A 24,496-nucleotide genomic window follows, 5' to 3' on the forward strand; every position below is an offset into this window, starting at 1 on the left:
ATGACATCCGGGTTATTCTCGATGACATACGGGTCATCCTCAGAAATGACGCAATTTGTCATTCTTGCCTTAAAATCTAACCTCAGAGTCTGCAATTATTTTCAGGCACCTATACAAATTACAGCTGCACATATCGTGACGAAAGAAGATAAGCACAAGTTACTCATTTTGTTTTATTTTTTTCACTATGGCTTTCCATACACACACAAAAAAACACAGGAGGATATTTTGTTTGCATTTCGCGTACTTCACGGCTACTCTTTCACTTTGATTTCGTTCATTTCATAAGCTCTCAAAGACCAGTCATGTCTAACGCTAACCCATTGAAATAATTGTTGATTAATAGATGGATATACAACTAATCACAGAGATATGAAGATACTTGCATAAATGTATAATTATAATAATGAATCATTAAAAGATATTACGCAGCCAAACACTGTTTACTGAATTATTAAGTTTTGATTTGCCATTTTTAGAAACAGTGTCGAGGCTTCTTTCTCGACATAGATCTTTTTCGCCATATCATTTTGTCTTAGTCATCGTTGTCTGTAAAATACTTGCAAACGTGACAATGATTTTCACGCTCTTCATTTGCCCTTCTTTTGCATTACTTGTATTACTCTTTAAATGATCATATTTTGTCTGGGTCATTCATCAAGTAGCATATTGCTGGACCACCTCAAAATCTTTATATAGTTATGATAAGTTTTGTTATTATCGTTACTACCATTTTCTCTTATACAATGACTCTGACAGAGTTTGATGATATTCTTATCCTCATGACACATGAGAAGCGTCATCAATTTTCGAATGAATTCTGGAGAAAAAGTGTTTCACGGTAAGCAGGCTGTAATCATGAGTTAAGAAATGCAAAGCAAATAGCGGAATCTGAAGATAGGGAGATTTTAAGTTTCCTCTTTCGTTTATACAGTACTTCATAGCGAGATCGAGAAAAGGTCATAAATGATTAAACATGTCATACACCTTGCTACAACTGGCTAGAAGTAAGCTCTTTTCACTACATTCTAGGCCTATGCATCCACCTGAGATAGTTTGTTACAAGTTGCATTACAAACGATGTGAATATTTTTTTCGCCTGTTAATTTTCAGAATAATAATATGCACGTGAGCGAATAGTACCATCATATTATACAACGATATAAAAGCTTTAAAACGTGAAAATGCCACTTATCGTCATAAAGAAATTGTGAATTAGTCCTTGCTCTCAGAGTAGAAAAATAATATAACATCAATTTCACAGCTTAATACTCACGGGTAATCGTATTGAATATTTGTCTATGTATCGCCATTCAAGGCTGCACTACTGCGAAGTCCTTTTCAAAACCGCCCTGAGTCTTTGCCCAATTGGGTCAAGTAGATGAATTCAGTATTCAGGGTCATTGCGCTGTTATTTGACGAATAAAAGCACGATTAGTTTTGCATATCGTCTTGGATACGACTCCGACCTTATGGCAGTGATGGAGAGCAGATTATATTCTGAGTGATGAGTGATAAGGTCTCCCTCTGCTTGTAAATGAGCACACTAGTTGCCGGTATATATGCATATGTATATATATATATATATATATATATATATATATATATATATATATATGTACATAATATATATTACACAGACGCACATCGCACAGTTTACAGTAACATACACGCATAACGACAAAGGAGTTTCTCTCACACAAACGAGGAAATGTACACATTATGATTAAAGAATACACACACGGTCAGCGGTTAGTTCTCTTTGACTTGTCCAGGTAAATGTTTTGTGCTAAGATATGTGTGTGTGTGTCTGTGTGCGTACGTGCGTGTATACATGTGTGTGTACAAGGGTGTATGTGGGGTATCAATCATGGAGATTTACTCTCAAAATATATTTCTGTGGTGTGTATGGATATGCTAATCATCTAACATTATAGGATCCTGATAACTGATTTTGGCCAATACATATATTATTTAGATATTGAAATACGCATAATTTAATTTTACGATGAAATAAAAAAATACACAAATTTTATTCTTTTATGGTTGGGGTGAATATAGGTACTGTTATTCCATTCACAGCCAGATTATACTAAACCTAGATGACGAAATAAGAGGAAATGAGTGTTACAGAAATAATGGCTACAAAGACATAATTTCGATTTTATCAACTTTTATTTTGGCAGGTTGTGAGCATCACTGTAAAAGATTGCTGATTCCCATTGTGTATCGTTTGAAACAGTACACGTTTGATGTGATGGAGGTAAAATATTTTGAAATTACATTGATGTGGTGCCGATTATATTCATTAATATATCTGTTTATACCTCGGACTGTACACTGATTAGACATCTAATCTAAACAATCAACACTATACATTTGTTTTGTTCTAAATCTAAAGCATGTAGGCCTACAACAATGTACATGCACATAAGTTTATTAGTTTTCACTATATCATATTTGAAAATCCTCAAATACACCGATGCGCACAGAATGTACGCAAAAAAAAAATTCTATACTCATATAAAAAGCGTTATCACAAAACAAGTCCATTCTTGTCAATTTGAGATATTTGTGATTAAATCTGCTAAGAAAACAACAACAAAAATAATGATCATCATAAGTGATATTCCATGCAATGCAATAAGTGAGGAAACATCGCAAAGGTTTGATTTTGCTCTATCAGATAATATCTTGTTTTAAAATGTTTAAAAATGGCGCTCAACACGATTGCAGTGGACCAGAGTGTGCAGGTCAATATTTACACTACGACTGAAAACAGAAGAAAATAATCGATTTCCGAAGAATGACTACAGCAAAGTCGAGCAGCTTCACTCGCCGTGAATGCAGATTCGATCCAAGCGGGCCAGTTCCTCTTGCAGAGTCTGCCTCTCCTGCAATTTCTTTTCAACAACAAAAAAAAAAAAACACGAAATAAACCAAACCAAATAAACAGGATATAAGGAACCATGCGACATTAATAAACACTTGTTGCTGTCGTTGCTAATAATCTTGTGATATTGATAGGGGCAAAAAAAAAGATAGGAGAGAGAGAGCTGAGAATGAAGGAAAAAAAGCTGATGAAGAAGGTGATAGGCATAAGCATTTATTGTACTTCGGCTTGCGAAAGACTTTGCTTCAACATCAAGAACGTGATATGCAAGATAATTCATTGTATACTTCAGCTTACAACAGATTTTGCTTCAACATCATGACATGAAGAATATAGTGTATAACAACAAATAGAATGCACAAAATGTGAGGAATGATATCTCCTGTGTATTAGTAGTATACAACCACGTCAAGATGATAGACAAATAAAAGGAGACAGTCTGGTTTAAATTGCAAGTGAAATTGAAATGAATGGATACCACTGTTACGAGTCTAAAATATCGTCATCGAAAGGGCCATACCTGTTGCAAAGTGTTTTGCAGGCGTTGAATAACGGCTTCTTTGTCGTCAAATATGGTATCCGTCCCCGTTGCCATGGGAACGTGATGTTGCTTTCGGTCGCTCTGGGGTTGATTCAGTGCAATCAACTGAGAAAGAGACAAGAGAAAAAAAATATTCTGCCACTGAAGGTAATCGACATAATGCAAAGTGCAATTCAAGAGGTAAGAAGGCATTTATTTCGTTAATCAGCAACTGAAATACAAAACTGGACGATAAGAGCAAGCTATAAAGTAAAGTATATTTTGCTGATGGAGTGGACATATTTCTTTTTAACCTGCTGGAGGGACAAAGTGTGCGGGTTTCATTTAATCGGATTTGATGGCATTTGAAGGCCAATACGATTGCGTCTTGTTGTTTCCATCGAAATAATAGTATTAACTTTAAGTTGCATTTGCAATAATAACATCGACCCCCCCCCAACAATAAATGAGACTATTATACCACGATTGTATACTGTTATTAGTTCTAACGGATCTAGTTCAGTCTGATACATATCTGGTATTTCGGAAGATCTGAAAATTGACCAACGATTCAGTTTCCATATACTATGTGTGCATTGATACGATATAAGGCCTGACCTTGGGCACAAACACGAGACAGAGAACGATCGTCGTGGCGACCACTATAGCGCCCCCAGCGAACGAAAAGACGAAATCGATGTCTCCCAAACCGTAGTAAATGTAGGCGAAGGGAATTATGATGACGCAGGTGATAGAGACGGTGTACACTGACAAGGCGATGTATTTACCTTGGTAAAAACGAAAACAAAAACCATGCGAAAGATTATAAGAGAGTAAGTAGAAAAAACAACATAAAAGACAATGAAATGATAAAAGAAATGAAAACAATCAGAACAGAACTTTGGGCATAAAATTATACGGTGCATGCATGAGGACAAAAATGTCATTCTCCGTATCAATTATAGTGACTACCATATTGTCAATACAGTATCATCTAATCAATACATTTGCCATCATTATTATGAGTATTATTGCATCACTTCTCATCGCATCACCATTACTTACGTAAGTCTCATCACACAAGTAAATGATTCTGTCGTTATCATCAAAATCATGAATTTGTCGATTTTGTAGTGACAGGATCAATCTTTCATTCTGTAGTATGATGCAACAAGATAACTCACTATCATTGAGTTCCATGATGCGGATGTTCCTCACGGACCAGGCTAGAAAGACGCCAAAAATAAGTAGTCCACCCTTGTATACCCCAAGAGCTCCCAAAAAGGGAATCATGTGGTCTGACGTACACGTGTTTAGAGTTGGCATCTTAAAGATCTCCTTTTCGGGCTCAGTCTCGTCAAACTAGAACGTAAAGAAGAAATGTTGCAGTCGATAATGATGAATTCTTAAACCACTGATTGAAGTAGCGTCCTTCTTCAAATATGGCATAATCGCAAGTTATTTTCATTCACCCATGCAGTTAGAAACTAAGGGTAACAGTGGCGGATCGGGGGGGGGGGGTGGGGGGCGGGCGCACCGGGCGCGCGCCCCCTCTTTATTTTTTGTTAAAACAAAAGATATAAAAAGACAAAATTGGGGTGGGGCGTGCGCCCCCTCTTTTTTTATTTTGTAAAGGCGCCTCCCCTTTACGGAATTCCTGGATCCGCCCCTGGGGTAAGAGTGGGTTTTACAAAGTTGAATGTAGCACAAATAGATTAATATCCATCACATTGCGATAGATGCTTTTGCAACAGCGGGCACAAGAAATATTGGTTTTATCATCAATTTAACGTAAGCCTTCTCTTTTGCCATGTTTGCTACAAAATGTTTCTACAAAAGCGTTATTGTTTAAGTGAATAATTTACATTTACATTGCAATAGTATTGACACATATCATTATCCACTTTTCAAGTTTACATAAATCTTGTTATATGATGTTTTCCCTCATAATATTCTCCATTTATTCAATAAGGTTGTTAATTGTGTCATAATACATGGCTGTAAGAATTTTCATTCAAGTCGGTTCTTTCTCCACAAAGACAGACATTACTGAGATCCTCTTTTTTTCTCCTTGGCACTTTTTATCCGCATTTTATTGACGATCTTCCAATATACCTTCACATCTATCTATTAAATACATATCTACTAAATATGTTTATCTATCTATCTTTTGATCTGTCTATCTATTCATCTACTTCCTTGGACACACAACATGATAAGACACAAGACAAAATCCCATTCTCTCTTTCTTCCTCTGCTTGTGAAACTGTCCGATCATTACGTACTATGGGCGTGTACGTTTCCGATTGCGTCGTCATCGGATCATAGATCATCCACAGCGCGAAGAAGGCGACATCGATGACCACGAAGCAAGAGATCGCAATCAAGAGACGGGAGTCAGTCAGTCCTCTCTGAAGACGAAGCAACCAAAAAAAGTACTTCGAGTTACTGCTTTAATGAGTGATTGAAACCTCGCAAGCATTGTCATGTATCCATTGTGCAATCAAACTTTAAGATTGAGTTGAAAAAAAAAAATCACAGCGAGATCAAATTACCTGCATTCTACTATTTACAATTGAGGCGTACATTTTACATTAATTTTAGAGAGACGTTTAAAACAATTATAAAAATCGGTCAGCTAAGAAATTCTTTTGAGATGTCATATCGACACTCATGTTTGCATAGGTGTGGCTTAGTGGATCGTGCGATGCCCTTTCGATAAGTAGATCCCTGGTTCGAACCTCCAAATGAAACTCGTGTCCCTGACATCTTTTATCTGCACGGCCTCCTGTATGATGCACAGGAGGGTAAATGGATACTGATGAAGAAATTGAACGTTATTAGTGAAACGCGCTGTATAAAACATGACTACATATTCACTATAAACATTGTTGAAATTGGAACCTAGGCTTACTTGAACAAAATAGCCAACTGAATCATGATGCCATCAATTCATGCAACATTGGAACAGGATTTACTAATGTTTATTTTCCTTTTCCTTGTAATTACAGAAGCCAAACTTACCAGCACTTTCCTTGCTTTCATAGCGTTCGTGTAGATCTGATGAATACGGTACGTCTTCATGAAAAGGGCGCCAAATGTCAGGGAAAGTCCCACGCTGGCAACTAGTATAGCGCCCTAATAAAACATCACGAGAAAAATTGAACCATAACTGTTTTCGTCATTGCTCTGTCAAAACTAAGTTCAGAGCTACCATGTCTCACGCATTATGAGTGACACTCAAGCATTTAGGGGTTGCCTCACGATCTCACGCACGACACCCATTTTTCTCACGCATCGGGCAAAGTCTGCAATTTGGGCCCATAATAAGGAGCATGGCTCAAAGGATTAAAGTGACAGTTACAATTGAAGGTATATTTTCCTTTTGTCTTTCAAAATAAGTAAAAAATAGTCACTTAAGTATGCACCTGATCGCACCATTAAGAGCTAAAAATTGAAAAAGGTCCCTACCGTGGGAGGCGACGGTGTTGTGTGTGTGTGTGTGGGGGGGGGGGGGACCCCTCCCACACCCTCGCTTGCGCGCACATTCGCTCGCCGAGATGCCGAGTCATGAAAATCTCACTCATAAAAAATGTTTGAACTTGGCATCCCTGTAAGTTTCATTACTCATTCAAAATAGAAGCATTAGAGAATCAATTTCACTGTATATCCACCAACAGTCAAGCATTTTACAATTTCAGTTAATGATCTATCAACATGCTTTCAAGCATTTACCAGTCACAAAGCTAGCATTTCTTTCTAGTTATTCATCTTGGTATCACTTCACAAAATATCCTAAACATAGTGATTATCCTTTCAAATAAAAATATTATATAAAAGTCGCTTATCCGACCGACTCTACAGAAAATTGCGATAACAATACATGGTTGCACTTTCGTCGCTTTTAAAGGAGACCTCCAGATGATTTTCAGACTTTTACATTTGAATAATAAGTACAGAGTCTCAGAATTTATGGTGATTTGGACGAGGAATAAGAATGCTTTCAAAATGTATAACTAATTGCAATGAACAAGGATGATGACATGGCCTCGCCATAAGAATGCATGAGTTGGGGCTCAAGGAAGGAGGACAAAAGAAGACGGTATGCAAACATTCTACACAGGTGAACTTGTTAAGCAAGTGGTATTGTTACGGAATTGCACTGACATTTCTGAAATATGTGAGGCTCCTATGTCATCAACATTGTTCAGTGTAATTTGTTTAAGATTTTTCAGAGTATTGGTTTCTCTTCTCAAGGACCACAATAAATTCCACTAATCTGTACATGGAGATTTCGATTTATGTACTACATGATGTGAAACTATTAAAAAAATGTCTGGAATGCCCCTTTAAGATTTTGGTTGTGCTCTAGACATTCACCTGGCACTGAAAGGTGACGTACACTGGACTTCCCTGGCTCCTTGCCTCCAGTGAAGCGCTCAGCAGGAAGGTGGAACAGTATAGGAGGAAGCCCCCGACAGCAATCACATTATTTAGCACAGGACTCGAGATCTTCACGGCTCTGTTTCATTCAGATAAATTTGTTAGGGTATCATTCAAAAGTCACTTTCAAATTTTAGAGGCAACAAAAGAAATTAAGAGGAAAGGAGGTGAAAGGAAGCATCGGAAGGGAAGGAAAGAAAGTACCTGAGTCGGGCAGTTCTGTCAATTTAAATCTGCTTGGAAAATGTTTTATTCTTTTTTGGTGTGTTTGTCTTTCTTACAGTTATCCCCTGTGCAGAAAAATGCAATGTCTTACAAGACCTCGATGTAAAACAGCTGTTAGCTGATCTTTTTTATCCTGTATAAACATGTTCCGATGAATAAATAGATAGATAGATAGATAAATAAATAAATAAATAAATAAATAAATAAATGAATAGACAAATAAATAAGTAAATGAATAGACACATAAATAAATACATGAATAGGTTCATAAACAACCAAATAAATAGATACTTAAAATCTTTTTTTTTTTACAGTTATCTTTGCCGTTGTCCAGTCAACATTCAAAACTTTATTTAAATATTATCATTGCTGCTGCTAGCTAGCACAATGTTTAGAACGATTTTTTTTTCTCAATTTGTTTGAAAGTCTGCTGTGGGGATTTTACCTTTTGTTTCTATATGTGATATTGAAGGCCAGAAATACAACTGCCAGAACGATACCACACGAAGCGAGGGCGAAGATAGTGGTACGAGCTGCACCCGATATCTTGATGTCAATCTGAACCTTTGTGGGTCCGTCAACGGGGACAAAAGAACCTGAAAGAGGGTGCATGGAATATTTGATGTTTTGGTAGATTCATTCAAACGTCTGTTTAGGGGGTTCAATTCAATAGATCAAAAATTAATCATTCTAGGATGGAGTGGGGGCGCTGAAATTATCTAGGGATTTTTTTTTTTTCGATATCAAAAGGAAAGGTAAGAATCCAAAGATTCAGATGTATATTTTGCCCGTAGATAGTCTTGAGAAGGCGCAATTTCACTTCACGACGCGTTGTCACCCAGAAAATCGAATAAAGGGCCTAGCTTAACCTGCTATCGTCCTGTGTTTCTTGTTTTTCCTCGTGTTGCCAGTAGTGGTATATCGTTCTATCGACTGTTAACTAGATATTACGTATTACAGATTTTCCTGTGGACAATATGAATTAGAAGTGACATGAAATGAATGCACACAGTCTTACTTAGGGTACTAATAATCGATGTGCCGCTGCTGTTCACAATTTTGTTCAATTCATTCACACTTATTTAAACGTACCAAAATCTGTCCCCACTATCTTGACCCAAATGACATAAGTTTTATTTTGCACGTAACCGCGTTAATGCACTTATCACACAGACACAATTAAACCATGGTGAACACTATCTGTATCAGAACTGGTAGACTGTTTTGTGTCTTTGTTTTGTTTTGTTTTGACTTTGTTTTCGTTTTCGTTTTATACACCTTCTGTATAAAGACATCTTAACAGCAGCTTACATTTTTCTTTTAGTCAGCACATTTGAGATGTCTATATTTTCTTGTCGAAAATTAATGAAATAAAAATTGAAATTGAAGTTGAATTGAATTGTCTTGCACAATCTCACCTTCCCACCGGAAGTTATTTTTCCATCGAATTCTGTCCGTCTTCCGGTCATACACAAATATTTGCTGTACCGTTCCATCTGCGTATAAAAAGATGTAACACACACAAACTTAACAAATACGATTTCGTAACAGAGAGTACTAACAAGTGATGTCATAATAGTCATCCATCGCCATGGAAACTGGGTCTAAACAACCTCACCTGGCCCGAATATCTGTGCACACTATTACTGGTAACCATGATCGCATTTAGTTCCAACCTCATTAGACTGTGACATCGTCATATCGGTACTTTATTGACAATACAATCTTAAATTTCTTCACTGTACGATAGGTTTCTTACTCTAAGCTTGATATAATCCTTTTTGGTTGCTTCCATTGGAATGAAACATTAAAAAGTATTTTCTTTACTAATGAAGACTGCAAACATCCACGCAAATTTCTACACAAATTATAAAACGAAATAACAAGTAGCTGGTTACTAACTTGTTTAATATCAAACTTCTGACATTCTTGATTCTTTATCCCCCCCCCCCCCACCCCCATCCCCACCCCCACACCCCGGTTCATACAATCTTTTGTTGAGCTGTAGCAAATTTGGCATCTCATAGAATTGTCTATTTCTCCGACGGGAGTGGCACTTTTAAAACCATCAATTGCTACAAAAAAAAAAAGATAATTTCTCGGGCACACGTTTACCTTGATTTTGCTGTATCACAGCATCGCTCTCTCTGCTGCCGAATGAATCAAATGCTCCTTGTCCCTATAAACATGAAAAAAAAAACCACACACACACCCCTGTCAAATCATCGCCAAAAGTTCAACATCTTTCTAGACCAGAAACAGCCTCACACACCCATCTCATCCAAATAACATTTTCTGTCAAAACAAAGTCCAGATCTTTACATGTGCAAGGAAAAACAAAAGCTGCAAAATACAACAAGAGCATGATATGAGCACACTATCATCAAAAGGACGACTCTAAACTAGATATTGCAAAAAGAGACCAAATGAAACAAGGTCACGATCCAAAATAGTATTGGTTCTGAAGACTTTAAACCTGTTCTCAGAATTTTATTGACGAATTTACTTGCAAAGCGATTCAGACAATTATTTGCAATGAAACCAGTCCCCTCCCCCCCCCCCAAAAAAAAAGAAAAGAAAATAAGGGATTTTATAATCGCCCCTTAGTTCAAGAAAGTATATTGTTACGCAACAAATGAGGTTTCATTGGAAAGGTTTTATTTTGCTCTACCTGAAGATACAGACTTACACTCACAATAAAAGCTTTGAAAATGGGGCTTAACTCGTTTTCCAATCCAACTCTTTAATTGCCTGTCATTGGTCATTGACATCATAATTGCAGAAATTACCGACTAAAAGGTCAAAATAGACATACAAGTTGACAGTGTACCAAAAGAGTTAGTAGTTCAAATTATTACAATTGAAGTTTATAGAAAGAAGATGCTAACCGTCAAACCGACAAATCGTGTTTTCTTCGTTTCCTCCACCAAGATGTCCGCCAGGATCTTGTTGTCGTAAGTGAAGTCAGCCAATGAGAGGCCGGGATACTGAGATGAGATCACGTGACTAGAAGCGTTCAGGGCGAGGGCTATGGTCATGATCTAAGCGAAGGCAATATGCATGGCACGTTCAGATGAATAAAAAACAAACAAACAAACTAACTAACAAACTAATAAAACTTAGTGATGGCCTTCATTCATGTATGCAAGTGCTTACAAATTATCTTGCAGTCTTCAAATTTAACTTACTAGTAGACGTGTAGTATAGTTATAGAGCAATCACCTGTTACACGTCCTTTCAAATAGTTTGTCTGAGGAGAATGTTTGCTTCGTGAATGCTATTATTTCCTTTAATGATACTGCTCTATTTTCATTATCAGGTGTAGTACAGTGAATGTTAACAGTTGTGTGTTTGTTTGATTTTTGTTCATTCTATTGTCATCACTGTTGTTATTCAAGCAATTGTTGTGGTCAAGTACATTAACTTAAAGCACTGCAACGAGTGGAATCCAACATCGATGACAACTGGGCACCTGGATCATTTGAAAATATGTTCATTTTATTACCCAGTATGTTGTTCAAAGCCGTCTCGTCTGACAGCTTTATCAATATAATACAATATTATTCACACGTGTGTTTCAATCAAAAAGTAAAATGAATACGAGCCTTTTTATTTGTTTCATACCCGCATAGGCGTATTTCCTAATCCACCCATTAAACTTGGATGGAACTGCAATTTTTATTTCCGTCATGCCTACCTGATCATACCCATACGAGTCGCACGCTCCAGCCGTGACGAGTTCATTCTGGAGGTGACGATAGAATTCCAGACGATCGCTGTCAGGGTACTGATAGAGAGGGAGAAAAGGCGGGAAATGGACACCTCGTCACTGCGAAAGCATAAGGCGGTGTGGATGGGGGTGGTGGTAGGATTGCCATAGCTTATTGGTGAGGCACACATTATAGGGATACATAACTGTACACTTTGCTCTTTGGTTTTATAATATTCTCATTGCAAGCCTTTTTCATATCTGTAAAGTGACGATATAAATTTAGGTAGGCCTACCTAAAGGTACAAGCCTTCATGGACTGAATGGCAACAAATATAATGAAAATAAGATTAAAGCCGTCATCATTTTTACTATTATATTCATTACTACTCTACTATTTTATCAGTATAATAACAATCATCCAATTATTATCAATATCATTTACCTTCCATTACCACTGTCCTTTTCATCACTGAAACTATTATCATTACTATGATATTTACAAAAGCTCGTACAATTTATTGATACGACGGATAATAATAGCGTGCTCAACATACCGAGGGCGCTGTTTGGTTATACAGTCAGAATGAAAAAAAAAAGAGGGAGCTATACTCTTGTGAAATATATGATTATAATATTATTCAAAACGTGTTTTTAGCCTCTGTCGTTATCGGAAGAATTATCATTTTTTCTGTTGTCGTCATGCGTCTTTAATATTAATGTCTTCTTTGGAGATTCATGTCGACAATGGATAATCTTGTTGTTGTAATCATGTCTTTATTGGTAAACATACACAAAAATAAAGAGCATGTTAACATTTACACCAGGTTTATCAAAATTTAAAGTTACATCAAACAATGTCAAAGTAATGGATGTTTTCATGACACATTGATACAACCAGTAACGCACCATCAACATAATAAATGTCCCATACAACTAACTCACCACGCCATTGAAGTTGATCGTTGATAAATCTTCCTGCACCTCAAAGCCGCGCATGCTCAGATATCCGTCTACCGCTTCAAACACCTGTTGCACGGAGCAGAACGAATCTTCACCCCCGTCCAGGATCGCGTTGGTCTCCGTCCGCCACCAGTGGGCGTGGTACCAACCCATCAACACCCACACGTACTTGGGACCGTAGAGATTCTGGCGGTACACCTGTTTCGGACGATAGGATTTATCCGATATTCACTCTTAAACAGAAAACGCGGTATTTGAAATGGCAATGATAATAATTTGTTTATAATCTAATGAGTTTTGCGGGAAAAAACCCATGCAAGGGAAAAGAAAAAACAACAACGACTGCCAAATCAAACTGAAACTTTCGTCGTGACAATGATAAGAAGCTTTAGATTTGAACGGAAGATTATGCGAAGACGCAACCTAGACAAAGTAAAATGGCGCCCCCTTAAGATCAGTACATCAATGATGCTATGTAGCTCTGGAAATTCATTCAAGTAGCTGCTCTCTGCGTTGTGAATTGAGCGGACGCAAAAATTGGCCCAGAACTGAAAAGTGTTCAGTTGACTCTACATCGATTTCGATAAGCGATTTTGCGCGTGCGCAGAAGAGTTTCTTTTTTCCTCTGAACGTCCGCGTCACAAAAAGGCTCCCTAATAATACAGCAATGTAAACCTTCATTTTGTAAAGCACCGTATCTATCCCTAATCAATTTGTGAACTAGGAAATCAAATCTCAGTTTGTCTGTTTTAAAAGAGAATGAAAGTCATCTAGAAATGACAGTGCAGTTTACCTCGCAAAAGACTCTCGCGGCCATATCTGTGTACACACTGAGAAAAATGATTCGAGCATCGTGTCGCTGAGGTAACGAAAAGAATAAAAATACATTGTTATATAGCATAAAATATGCAGAGAATACACGTTCAAGATTATTATAAGACTACTATCCAGTTCGAAATTGAGTTTCAAAGCAAAATAATCTTTTCCATATTAACTTTCTATTAAAAGAAAATATAACTAACAGAAATAACATGATAATGAAATAATGTCCTCGAGATAGTTCGAGATGGGATGACATCATTGTAGCCCCAATAGAAAAACGTAAACGGTGAGGGCAGCCTCACGAAAATGAATGAATTGATGAGCAATGTTACTGTAATTATATCCTTGCCGCAAGCAAATAGAAATCGTCATTTTATATCACCGTTATGTCGGAAGATGCTTTTTTTTCCGAATTCAATGTGTCACGTACATACATCCAGACTCAGTGATGACGAATTAAAATCAATGCACATTTGGGGTTCCATAGGCTCCAGTAGATTAAACCTAAAGAGAACAAAATATTTCTTCTTCTTTTTTTTAAAGGAGAATGTTTGTTGCATAGATCTCTCATCGCATACCAGTAAATTAACAAATGTTGATTAACAAATGACATGAAATAGACTTTAATAGGCTATACGAATCTGTGATACTCTGCTGGGGTTTTTTTTTTCCTGGAGAATGGGGAGTATAGAATTGGAGAGAAGGGGCACAGGATGCAAATAAAAGAATATATTGATATATTTAAATTGGAATATGGTATGATGACATTATAAAAGCTATCTATATTCTGGCCCTTCATATTTACATCGTATAGTACAATTATAATCCAAATGTTTTGGGTTTTCTGCGCCGGTTTCTTTTTTCTCAGATTAAATAAGTGTTTCTGTAAAATTTGTCTCCACTTCCATTGATCATAGACATAAACATTACTATCATTTTTTTTTTATTTTCATGTATTACCTGTTTTCAAATGTTTGTATAATTTCAATCATTGATCTATATATTCTGTTGAAAAAAAAATAAACTGAAAATAAAATTTGAACTTGAACTTAGTCATACAATTATTCACAACAGAGTTGAGCGTATCCTAAGGTTATGTTTCTTTGTTTGTTGTTGGGTTGGTTTTTTTTTTAAGAAGAACGCATCTTGCGTTAAAATGTTGTCAGTACATGAATAGAAATCTTTAACTATCGTCGGCCTTTAATAGGTCATGTATTTCTACTCTTTTTTTTTCTCAATTTCTTCCCCTGCAAATAAGATGATTCTGAGGTTTCTTTGAGATGACGATGAAAGTTCTTACAGAGCACAATAACATACCGCAGTCCATAAGAGCCGATCAATATCAGGTAGGCATTTGATATAATAACTGTAATCTAACCAGTTGATACCAAGGGTTTGCTCTGGCAAGAAATCAATATTTTGCATTAACGTGATATTTTCTTCAATTGCATCCCTCAAGGATCCGGATATTTCTCAGAGATTTTTTTCTCCTTCCTCAGTTTCTATTTTGCCCTTCTAGTCTGCACGTACATCTTCTACCTTGATGTTTCTTCCGACTAATAGCTTGCTCAATTGAAAGCTTTTACTTCGAGCGAAGAGTTGAATTCATGTAACTTTTTATATAACGTTTTATTCTTTATGTCTTATTTACTGATTTATTTTACTTTATTCTTTTTTTTTTGTCGGAGGGAAGGACGGGGATAACAATTTGGCATTAAGTGCAATCAGATAAAAGTGAGGTTCAAAATATTTTTTTTTTTAAAATGACGTTGCTGAAGACGAAGTTCGGAATTTCACTTGCGTATGTAGTAAGGCTGGCTTTGGATTTGCAGCATTTCTAGTGGAATTCACTTCAAGAGGACAAAAAAGATATACCGCAAGATCATAGTGTGAATACTGCAGTCATAAATATATAGATGTGAGTGTGTGTGTGTGTGTGTGTGTGTGTGTGTGTGTGTATGTCTTAAATACCTTCAAGCTCTCAATATTCACGCGCGGGTCATCGTTGACTGTTTCCACGGCAACGGCATTCAACCCTTCAGCTTGCATCATTGTTGCCAACTCTATCATCTCCTGCGAAAAGAAAAAAAAATGGGGGCATAAGATATTATGGCAAACATCTTCCAATATTATACTTTCGATGATAGGCCTACCGTGGATATAGGCATTTAAGTTTTGAAAACATATTTGCCTCTTGTTGACATCAGGGCACCGTTTCATGAAAGCTGTCAGCCCTGACAAGTTGTCAGTCTCTGGCAATTTCAGTATTTTTTTCTTTTGACTGGTTAAGAACCATTGGTAACTGACTGTTACTATGGCGATCGTCATGAAACGGTGCCGAGGTCGGAATCTGGAAACATTTTTGTTTAGTGTCACAAAACAGCTGTAGAACATGGACAGGAAAATACTCATCTGGATCAAATCTATCTTTTTTTTTTTTTTTTTAAATGCCCGATACTTCATCAAATTGGATTTGAAGATGTTTGCTGCATTCTTTCAGGACATGCATGAGTGTGTGATTAACCAATACTTATGTGAGTTTAACATGTGAACTCTAAGAGTCGACGCATATCTATTCCTCCTCCCCCCCCCCGCAAAAAAAACACACCAACAAACAAACAAACAAACAAACAAACAAACAAACAAACAAACGTAGACCAATAGATGCGATGATGTACGAGCAGGTAGATAACACAAGATTATGATTATGAATGACAGCACGAAAGCTTTTAGTCCATTACGAATAAGTGTGTGAAATATGACGGAACAAACTAAACAATGCTTATTAGCCGTGCTAGTCGGTTTCTTGTTGAGTGCTTCCGTAAATTTAATCATAAAGAACACAATTCTTAAAGTAACATAAGTCATTCAAGAAATGAAGATATTCAAGTTTTGCTTATTTTACCTGAGAATATCAAAAGCCGGAAAAGAGAAAAAATGAGGTAAAAGTTACCATTACTTGATAGGAAGCACCCATTAAATTTCGGTTTGAAGAAAAAGAATATAGACATGTCAAACTGTATCTTGCATAGACTGAAAGCCAGAAGAAGAGACAATGTTGTTATTATACTAATGATGCCCAGGAAAGAGTGCGTTAGTGAAGGTGCGGCGCACTCGAGAGTATATTGACAATGGTGCAACATGCACGAGGCGCAAGTAGCTGATGACATGGTTCCGTTGCCATATACATTTTTGACAATAAAGATTTTAATCAGCTTTGGAAAATGAGGAGGCAGTTTTATACCCAGGGATCGGGAGTCATCCGCAGTGGAATAACCGCGCACTACGAGAAATCTATGCTAAACGTCTTGCCCCGATACCCCCAAGTATGACAGAGTCATTCCACGATTGTGCCATTATGAATGTAGTCTGTGGGTAAAGCATTTGGTTCGATGATACGTAAACGTCGTACCATGCAGAACTCGAATCTGGAATCTCTTCTTTAATCGTTCAAAATCTTATCCACTATACTATACTATTACCACTAAACTCTTAGTAATTGTGATGATTCAAGGTATTTTTGAACAGAAATGAAATTATGGCCATTATGATTAAAACAGTAGAGCATGATCAAATTAATAAAACAACACCAAAATAATAAACATTTTACGTATAGGGCCTACAAGCACAAGCACAATCATCTTTCACATGAGCGTGTGGGAAGTCCATATCAATGCAGTATCTTATCAAATTCGTTGCATTGAAATATTTAATTGATATAAAGGAAGGACCTGTTTTTGGTTTGTGTGTGTGTGTGTGTGTGTGTGTGTGTGTGTGGTTGGTTTTTGTTGTTGTTGTTGTTGTTGTTGTTGTTGTTTTTTTTTTTTTTTTTGGGGGGGGGACTGTCATGTAGTCTTAAGGTGTGATTGGTCCAGCAATTTATCATATAGCCACTGAACACGGAGCCAAAATGAAGGGGAAAAGATTTCCTTGGCTTTAGTGCCATAAACTCTGAACAATAGATACTTCTTCAAAGATAAACACTTTGCTATTGACAGAAGATGGTGGTAGACTTATTCACTGAATTTCATTACTCACTAAAACCACCTATAACTGATGAACGGAAAAGAGAAATCCAGTCTATACATACGTCTCTAAAAAGGTTGACGTCTTGGTAGACGATAGCAGCCCTCTTCCAATCCATGGCCTTCAGGAGGGCCACCCTGGCCGGGTTGAAGACCGAGTTGGCTGGGTAGATCTGCACCGTGTAGGGGTAACGTTCCACTAGTTTGTCATCTGCTTGAAACTGAGCTATTCCAACCTATCGAATAGATGACATGCATGACATGATCAAACTTAATCCATCTATATTCTGGCTAAAATCCTTGACCTACAATAGTGTCGATGTGTTTTTCCTGTTTACAGAAGATATTGTTTACCATTGGTGCAGTGATTTAAAAGTGTACGAGTTATCACGTTTGATACATATGTGTAGGTCAGTTGTACCATAAAACATCGTACCATACAAAAATTTTGCAATAAAGCCTAAAATATACGGAGCTATTACTATTTTTCTCAATAAGCCATAACTGTAGACGATTTATTCTAGAAACAATTGTATTGTTCACATTTTGTATGTTCAATATTACATAACATTGATTATACTGATTAACATCTTTACATTGGTCACGTGTTGGTTGTTTCAATCCCTTACTCACATTTTAGAACTATTTTGAAGCACTAAAGCTAGGTTCTTGTTCCGTCTGCAAAAGGTAAGTAATGCCTTTAAAGATTGACTTTAGAATAAAGAAAGCGAAATAGTGTAGGCCTATTTCTTAACGCCGCAACGGTATTACAACATAATTGATGTCTCTGAAGATCCGTAACTCTTTTGCAAGACAAAATGATGACTTCGTGAATTTGTTAACATCAAAATACTTATTTCTGAACCCTATTCCACTTTTTTCTCCATCACCTGTACGAGATGGTACTGAGCCGCCACCCGGTTGATCACCTCCCCCACGCTGGAGTAGGTCGGTCCCCAAGCCATCACCACTTGGGGAGAATTATAAATGACGTCATAAAGATATCGGAGGGCAGGGCCTGGTCGAGCCTATGCAAAAAAAAAAAAAGTAAATGAAAAAATATGTACCATTAGTTTGTTATACGTGAATATATTTGTTTCTGCTGAATAAGATTAACAGGGATAGTGTAAAGGACTACCCCATGAATCTTGTCAACAATTGGGCCCCGGTTGTGAGTTAGCCACGATTAAAGCAAGTATAAGATCACACTTCATTCATGAATTGCAAAGAGAAACAGATTAATGTAACTTATTGATACATTATTATACTAACGTAATCCGATAATTTAAAGTTACATATTGATAAAACTTAATTTGTTGAATACTCGGAATCAATTATAAAAGTTTAACTGAATTCTTACCACACTACGACGACTTATGAGCATACCTGAGTCCAATTCCAAATGATTCTTAGCTCGTAGTCGTTCAGGAGGTTGGGCTCGGCGTTCACGTGGTCGACGGCAATAAGGACGGTACAAACCAGCTTGTCGAAGTAGACTTCGCTGTAGGGTAGGAAACCGGCGATGTATAGCGGGATCTTCACCTTCGGGTGCCCCGTTCCTTCCCCTTCGTCAGCGAGTTCGATCGACGATGGCTCGTCGGACCACCGAGCTGCGTCGGGCCAGAGGTCCTTGTACATAGTGCAATTTCGCCATCGCTCCAACGTGGTCGAAGCGGTAGTCGAAGTCGGTGTCGAAGCAGCATTGATCTGTCCCATGTAAGTGGCAACTAGGAGAAGGACGATTTCGAATGTAAGTAGTTGTCTCCACATAGCTCTGGCTGACAGACGATCGCTGCATTTATAAAATGACAGAGTTTGAAATTGTGAAATCTAATCATTGCTTGATAAACACTATATTATTATTTCACCTAATTTCACTTTCTGCAGACGAATAAGATTGTGGCAGCTCTTTCGTTTCTCTGTATGGACTTGCTGCGAAAGACCGCCTGTTGTCGAAGAAATCTAGAACAAGAAGAAATTTTATTCTAGAAGATCTAATCGTCATGATGTACCGACCAGTACGTCTTGCTTTAACGTCACTTCATACATTTTGTATCACTCCTAACTTTTTGATTAAATGTGAATCCGTCTTTAAGCTGCCGCGAGTGATGCACTGCATCTAAATTCTTACTAAAACTGCAAAGCCTTTCTCGCTTTCTCCATGCACTTAAATTTTGAAACAGTGATTTCGACCAATTGTGGTTTTCCACATACTGTATTCTGAAATGTGAATTCCAGTCGTTGTCGTCATGATGCGATTCGATTTGATTTGATCTATTCTCCTTATGGCATAGCTTTACTATTGCATCGATTTTCAACATTTTTTTTTAAATATTATACTCAAGCGGAAGTTTATTCCAAACATCTGGGCCAGCATGTATCGCGGATTTATGGGCTGAGAGTGTTTTGGGGTTACTTAAGTGTACATCTTTTGCAAACACGTGCATATACGTATAAACACGTGAGATACCTCATTTCTGTTTTTTTTTTCAAAGATTAATAGAAAATTTCACGTTTATTTCAAGCTGCCTGTCCAGAACTATGAAAAAAATTGCTAGACTATCACATGACTATAATGGAGAATGCAGGTTCGTTGGATGAATGGGGAAACAGTCTGTGAAAACATTACTGTTTAAATTTCATTGTTTAGGTAGAGAATTCAATGTGAATAGTTATACCCGCTTCTTTGACATGTGTTTATTCCTGAGCGCATAGAGGTTAAAGTGATATGCGAGATATACATCATTGTCTTATGATTAACATTGGTGGTATTGTTAAATAAAATAGTGGGTTTGTGTGCTTTTGTGATTATCACCAATATTAATCTAGTGAATTCATTGTTTGTTCTCAATCATTCTTTCCCCTAGTCGGTAGACATGAATTCCATTGTTGTGGATGTCTCTTGACTTAGACAATGCAAATATCAGTCGAAGCAATAGATCAATGCAAATGAACACATTCTGAAGCGCAGTGCCTACAGCTATACCGTACTGATCCTCTGTATACTTGATGTGTCATATAGACCGTTTCCATGGTTACATCCTTGCACCATGATGTCTATTGTCTACCCGTCTGTGTCCCTCTCTCTTTTGTTTCAAATCAGATGACAGGACTCTGCGTGAACCGGTAATGCTTATGATTACTCATTCATATAGGATTTACCTTGGTTTATTATTCAGTTCGTCGGTAACCGATTAAAAAAAGAAATTATTAAACTGAGTTCATTTTTCGTCACGTTCACGCGCGATATTTTTTTTTTTGCACGTAAATTGCGATCGTCCCGGAATTTCGCATAATATCAAGATGATATATTTCCACCGTTTTTTTATTCAACTTAGATTTAACTCAAATGACATATTTTACAGGTTGATTTTTAACGTGAAGATGGTCTTCAAAACACCTAGTGTCTTGGGTTAATTGTGTTTATAATTATCACCATGCCCGTTGAAAACATCTAGCTAAATATACCATTATCGCCCTCAGTCAATTTCATCGATCGACACAAAAATCTCCAGATCATTGCAGATCTGTTTACATAATAAATCTGTGCTTTCATGGGGTTCATAATTGTTCATTTGCTTTACGTGCTTCACCTGACCAATGAGTGATGTGATATGTCATTAAGTTCAAATAAACTCAAATGCACTCATTGCATGCTGGCATAATGAAGGTCCTACAGTCACCAACCGAAATAAAGGGAAATGTGAAAGACAAAATCACCACTGATGTAATGAAGATTTCAACTTCAATTTTCTTTACATTTCAAACCTGTCAAAGTACTAATTATTCCTTGACATTGTGAAATAGCCAAAAATAACAAACGTATTGAAGGGAAATTGCAAATGTTTTCATAATTTCACATCTTTTAAATCGAGTGAAATGTATAGATTTGTGGAATTTATTGTTGTCCTTGAGCAGATAAACCAATAATCTGAACAAAAAAAAAAATACACTGAACAAGGATGATGGCATAGGAGGCTCACATATTCAAGTGATATGTAATTCTATTACCTGCCATACCACATATTGAACAAGTACATAATCCCCTGTATAGAATTCATGCATAATTTCTTCTTTTGTTCTGCTCCCTTGAGCATCAAATCATGCATTTTTTAAAGCTGCCTTGCCATCATCCTAGTTCACTGTGATTTGTTAATGACTTTTGAAAATATTCTTATTCCTCATCGCAATCACTATGAATTCTGAAGCTCTGTATACCTAGTATAACAAATATAGTCACGTTCAAATGCTAATGCCTGAAAGTCATCTGGAAGTCTTCTTTAAACCTCCCTGCTTTAGGTGCCTTGGCAGATTACATGCCGCGGCAAATCCACTGGACTGGGCGCATGCAGTAGGCCTACACCGTAATGAGATGTAAAGTGTCGATTTCTATCGCGTTGCACGACATTTAGACAGGCTCTATTGAACTAATCATGGGGCAATTTACGCTAATTGCAGAGCATTATTAACAGGGTGTTTGCATTTGCCGGACCGTCAATCATGTTTCATCCAACAACAGACTTCACATCTTCTCATGGCGCCTTGTCAAGTCTCAATGACCTCTTTGTGAAGTCATAAAGTGACCAAGACTCATGCCGTATAGAAATATGCAATGTCGACTGAAGGTTGTTTTGTTCGAGCTTTCATATCATCATGCGCCTTGGATCAGCATGACCTTTGTCAAGATATCTTTGAAATGTGCACACATCCATTTCTTAAAAAGGGGTTGCGGAATGCTTATTTTTTTTTAGTGTATTTGCGCTCCGGCCAAGGAGGGGGGGGGGGGGGGGTACAGTTTCAATTGTAATTCAATATCAATTCATTTTCTTTTTACTTCTCAATGAAAGATTCATGAAATATAACAAAATGTGATGATACATAACGTCCCCCTTAAACAATGCAAAATCACTGACATGGAACATGGCGGTCGGTGTGTCTGATTTTCGATCAAAGGAAAAATCCTGTAGCGAAATGCGATGGAACCTACTTAAAAACAGAAGTCTAATGTGAAGAACAGAATGAAGAGGACGGTTACATCTTTAAGAGGAAATCCACCCCAAAAATACATAAACTTCAAAAAAAAGAAGAGGAAAAATATTCCCTACAGTACGATACAAATATGACAAAATCGGATAAGAAATAAGGAAGATATGACATTTTGAGATTTCACATTTTTCGGAAAATATTTCTTGACTTGTCCTTATGAATATTCAAATCAGCAAGTTGACGATATCATGCTCTCACAATTTCGTATTCATTTCATATACAGGAATGGCAAAAATCTCATATTTCAGCTGTATAGATATAAAACTTGTCTAAAAACCACCCAAAATAAAAAAAGAATAAATGTTAACTCTGATATATCTTTAGGTTTTAATGGAAACATGTTTTTACATGCATTAGCTAAGAATAACAAATTTTGCGAATTTGAAAAAATTCATAAAATATTGTGAGGGTATGACATCATCAACTCGCTCATTTGAATATTCATAAGGACTGGTCAAGTTTCAAAATGTCATATCTCCCTTAGGGCTATAATATTTCTTATCCGATTTTTTTTTGGTATCATTCTGTAGGAGATACCCTTTATCTTTCTTTTGAAGTTTATATAATTTTGAGGTGGATTTCTTCTTTAAGTCCAAACTAAGGGGAAAAAAGATCATTCATACCCGGGGGTATAGAAGAGTCTTCTCAAATACAATCACAGGAGACTCTAGAGCAGATGTTGGACATAAATTAGCAGTTGCTGTGATAGCAGTATTGACAGTTATTAAAGTGCTCGTGGTTGCGTCAAGACCCCCCCCCCCCCCCCCCCCGAATCTCTAGGTGGAACCCTCTGGTACCATGGGGTCATACGTTTTTGCGAGTGTGTGTGTGTTTTTTTTTTTTTTTTTCAAAAAGCCAAGAGTGCGGGGGGGGGGGGGGGGGGAACGTGCAGTCCCGATCTCTCCCCTCCCCCCCCCCTTCCGTGGTCCCTGTCTTACACCAGTTTATGACCCCAAATTCACCTATTTACTTAATGCTGTCACCTAACACTGTACAGTTATCATTATTTAAATAATCACTAATGATATATTCAAGAGCATAGGGCATACATTACCAGGTGACTTATTGAAAATACTGAAAGAAATTTACGGTCTGTTCTTTAGCTGCACTTACAATACATATTTTTTGTGTGTTATCTTCAGTTGAGATTAGTTGTACGGCTAGCAAAAAACAAACAAACAAACAAACAAAAACAAAAACCCGCGATGCCTCAAGAAGTATCTAAGATTTACGACATGCCCTTTAAAATATAATGTATACGGAAATCTTGACGAGTAAACATTCAGTTTAGATGTTGACCGGTGTTTTATCACTCTATATATTTACTGCGGTAATGTAAATGATTTTGAATCTAAAAAATTCTGGAATATTTACCCAACTTCCGTTGGTTACTTCCCATTATTACCATATCCGTGTCCTCAGAATAGATGAGAATACCTTGAGAAATTATTATATCACTGAATAATTCTCAGGTATAGGTGAAGATTCGTAAAAGAACTGAAAAGGCACAAGTCGATAACACAAAACTGTGATGTTACACGCTTTTTATGGGATGCGTACAACATGCCTATACATCTGCAGTCAAATTATGTCCACCAACATTGGATAACACAATAATTTGGCTACCTTGACATTGTGAAGAACCAACAAAAATACCTTATCGCTGTCGGCATTGTTAGATAAATATTACAAAGAATATCTCTTAAGAAGCACGCTGAGGAATTTCTCTTTTCCTTTGAGCACTCGTGGGGCTGAGTAGTTATTACTATTACATGTACTTTGTAAACTCGTCATTATTATCAAATTTTGCACACAAAAAAATCAAAAGTTGGTACAAAAACTGAAAGAAA

General features: G+C 37.0%; 1 protein-coding gene across 1 annotated transcript; it reads right to left on the reverse strand.

Annotated features, from left to right (window-relative positions):
* Positions 1-2,645: 2,645 nt before the first annotated feature.
* LOC139724554 (gamma-aminobutyric acid type B receptor subunit 1-like) lies at positions 2,646-19,316 on the reverse strand. Its single transcript, XM_071635686.1, has 18 exons — positions 18,987-19,316; positions 18,491-18,628; positions 17,666-17,836; positions 15,547-15,648; positions 13,547-13,612; positions 12,736-12,951; positions 11,779-11,868; positions 10,970-11,122; positions 10,197-10,260; positions 9,500-9,577; positions 8,527-8,677; positions 7,794-7,935; positions 6,438-6,551; positions 5,699-5,824; positions 4,598-4,775; positions 4,032-4,201; positions 3,414-3,539; positions 2,646-2,903 (listed from the first exon to the last, which is right to left on the reverse strand). Exons 1-18 carry the CDS (start codon positions 19,314-19,316, stop codon positions 2,832-2,834), a joined length of 2,487 nt encoding a protein of 828 aa, XP_071491787.1. The 3' UTR covers positions 2,646-2,831.
* Between the last annotated feature and the right edge of the window lie 5,180 nt (positions 19,317-24,496).

Source organism: Diadema antillarum, unplaced genomic scaffold (genome assembly GCF_040938485.1).
Source record: "Diadema antillarum isolate AM-2024a unplaced genomic scaffold, OU_Dant_1.0 scf00000221, whole genome shotgun sequence".
NCBI lineage: Eukaryota > Metazoa > Echinodermata > Echinoidea > Diadematoida > Diadematidae > Diadema > Diadema antillarum.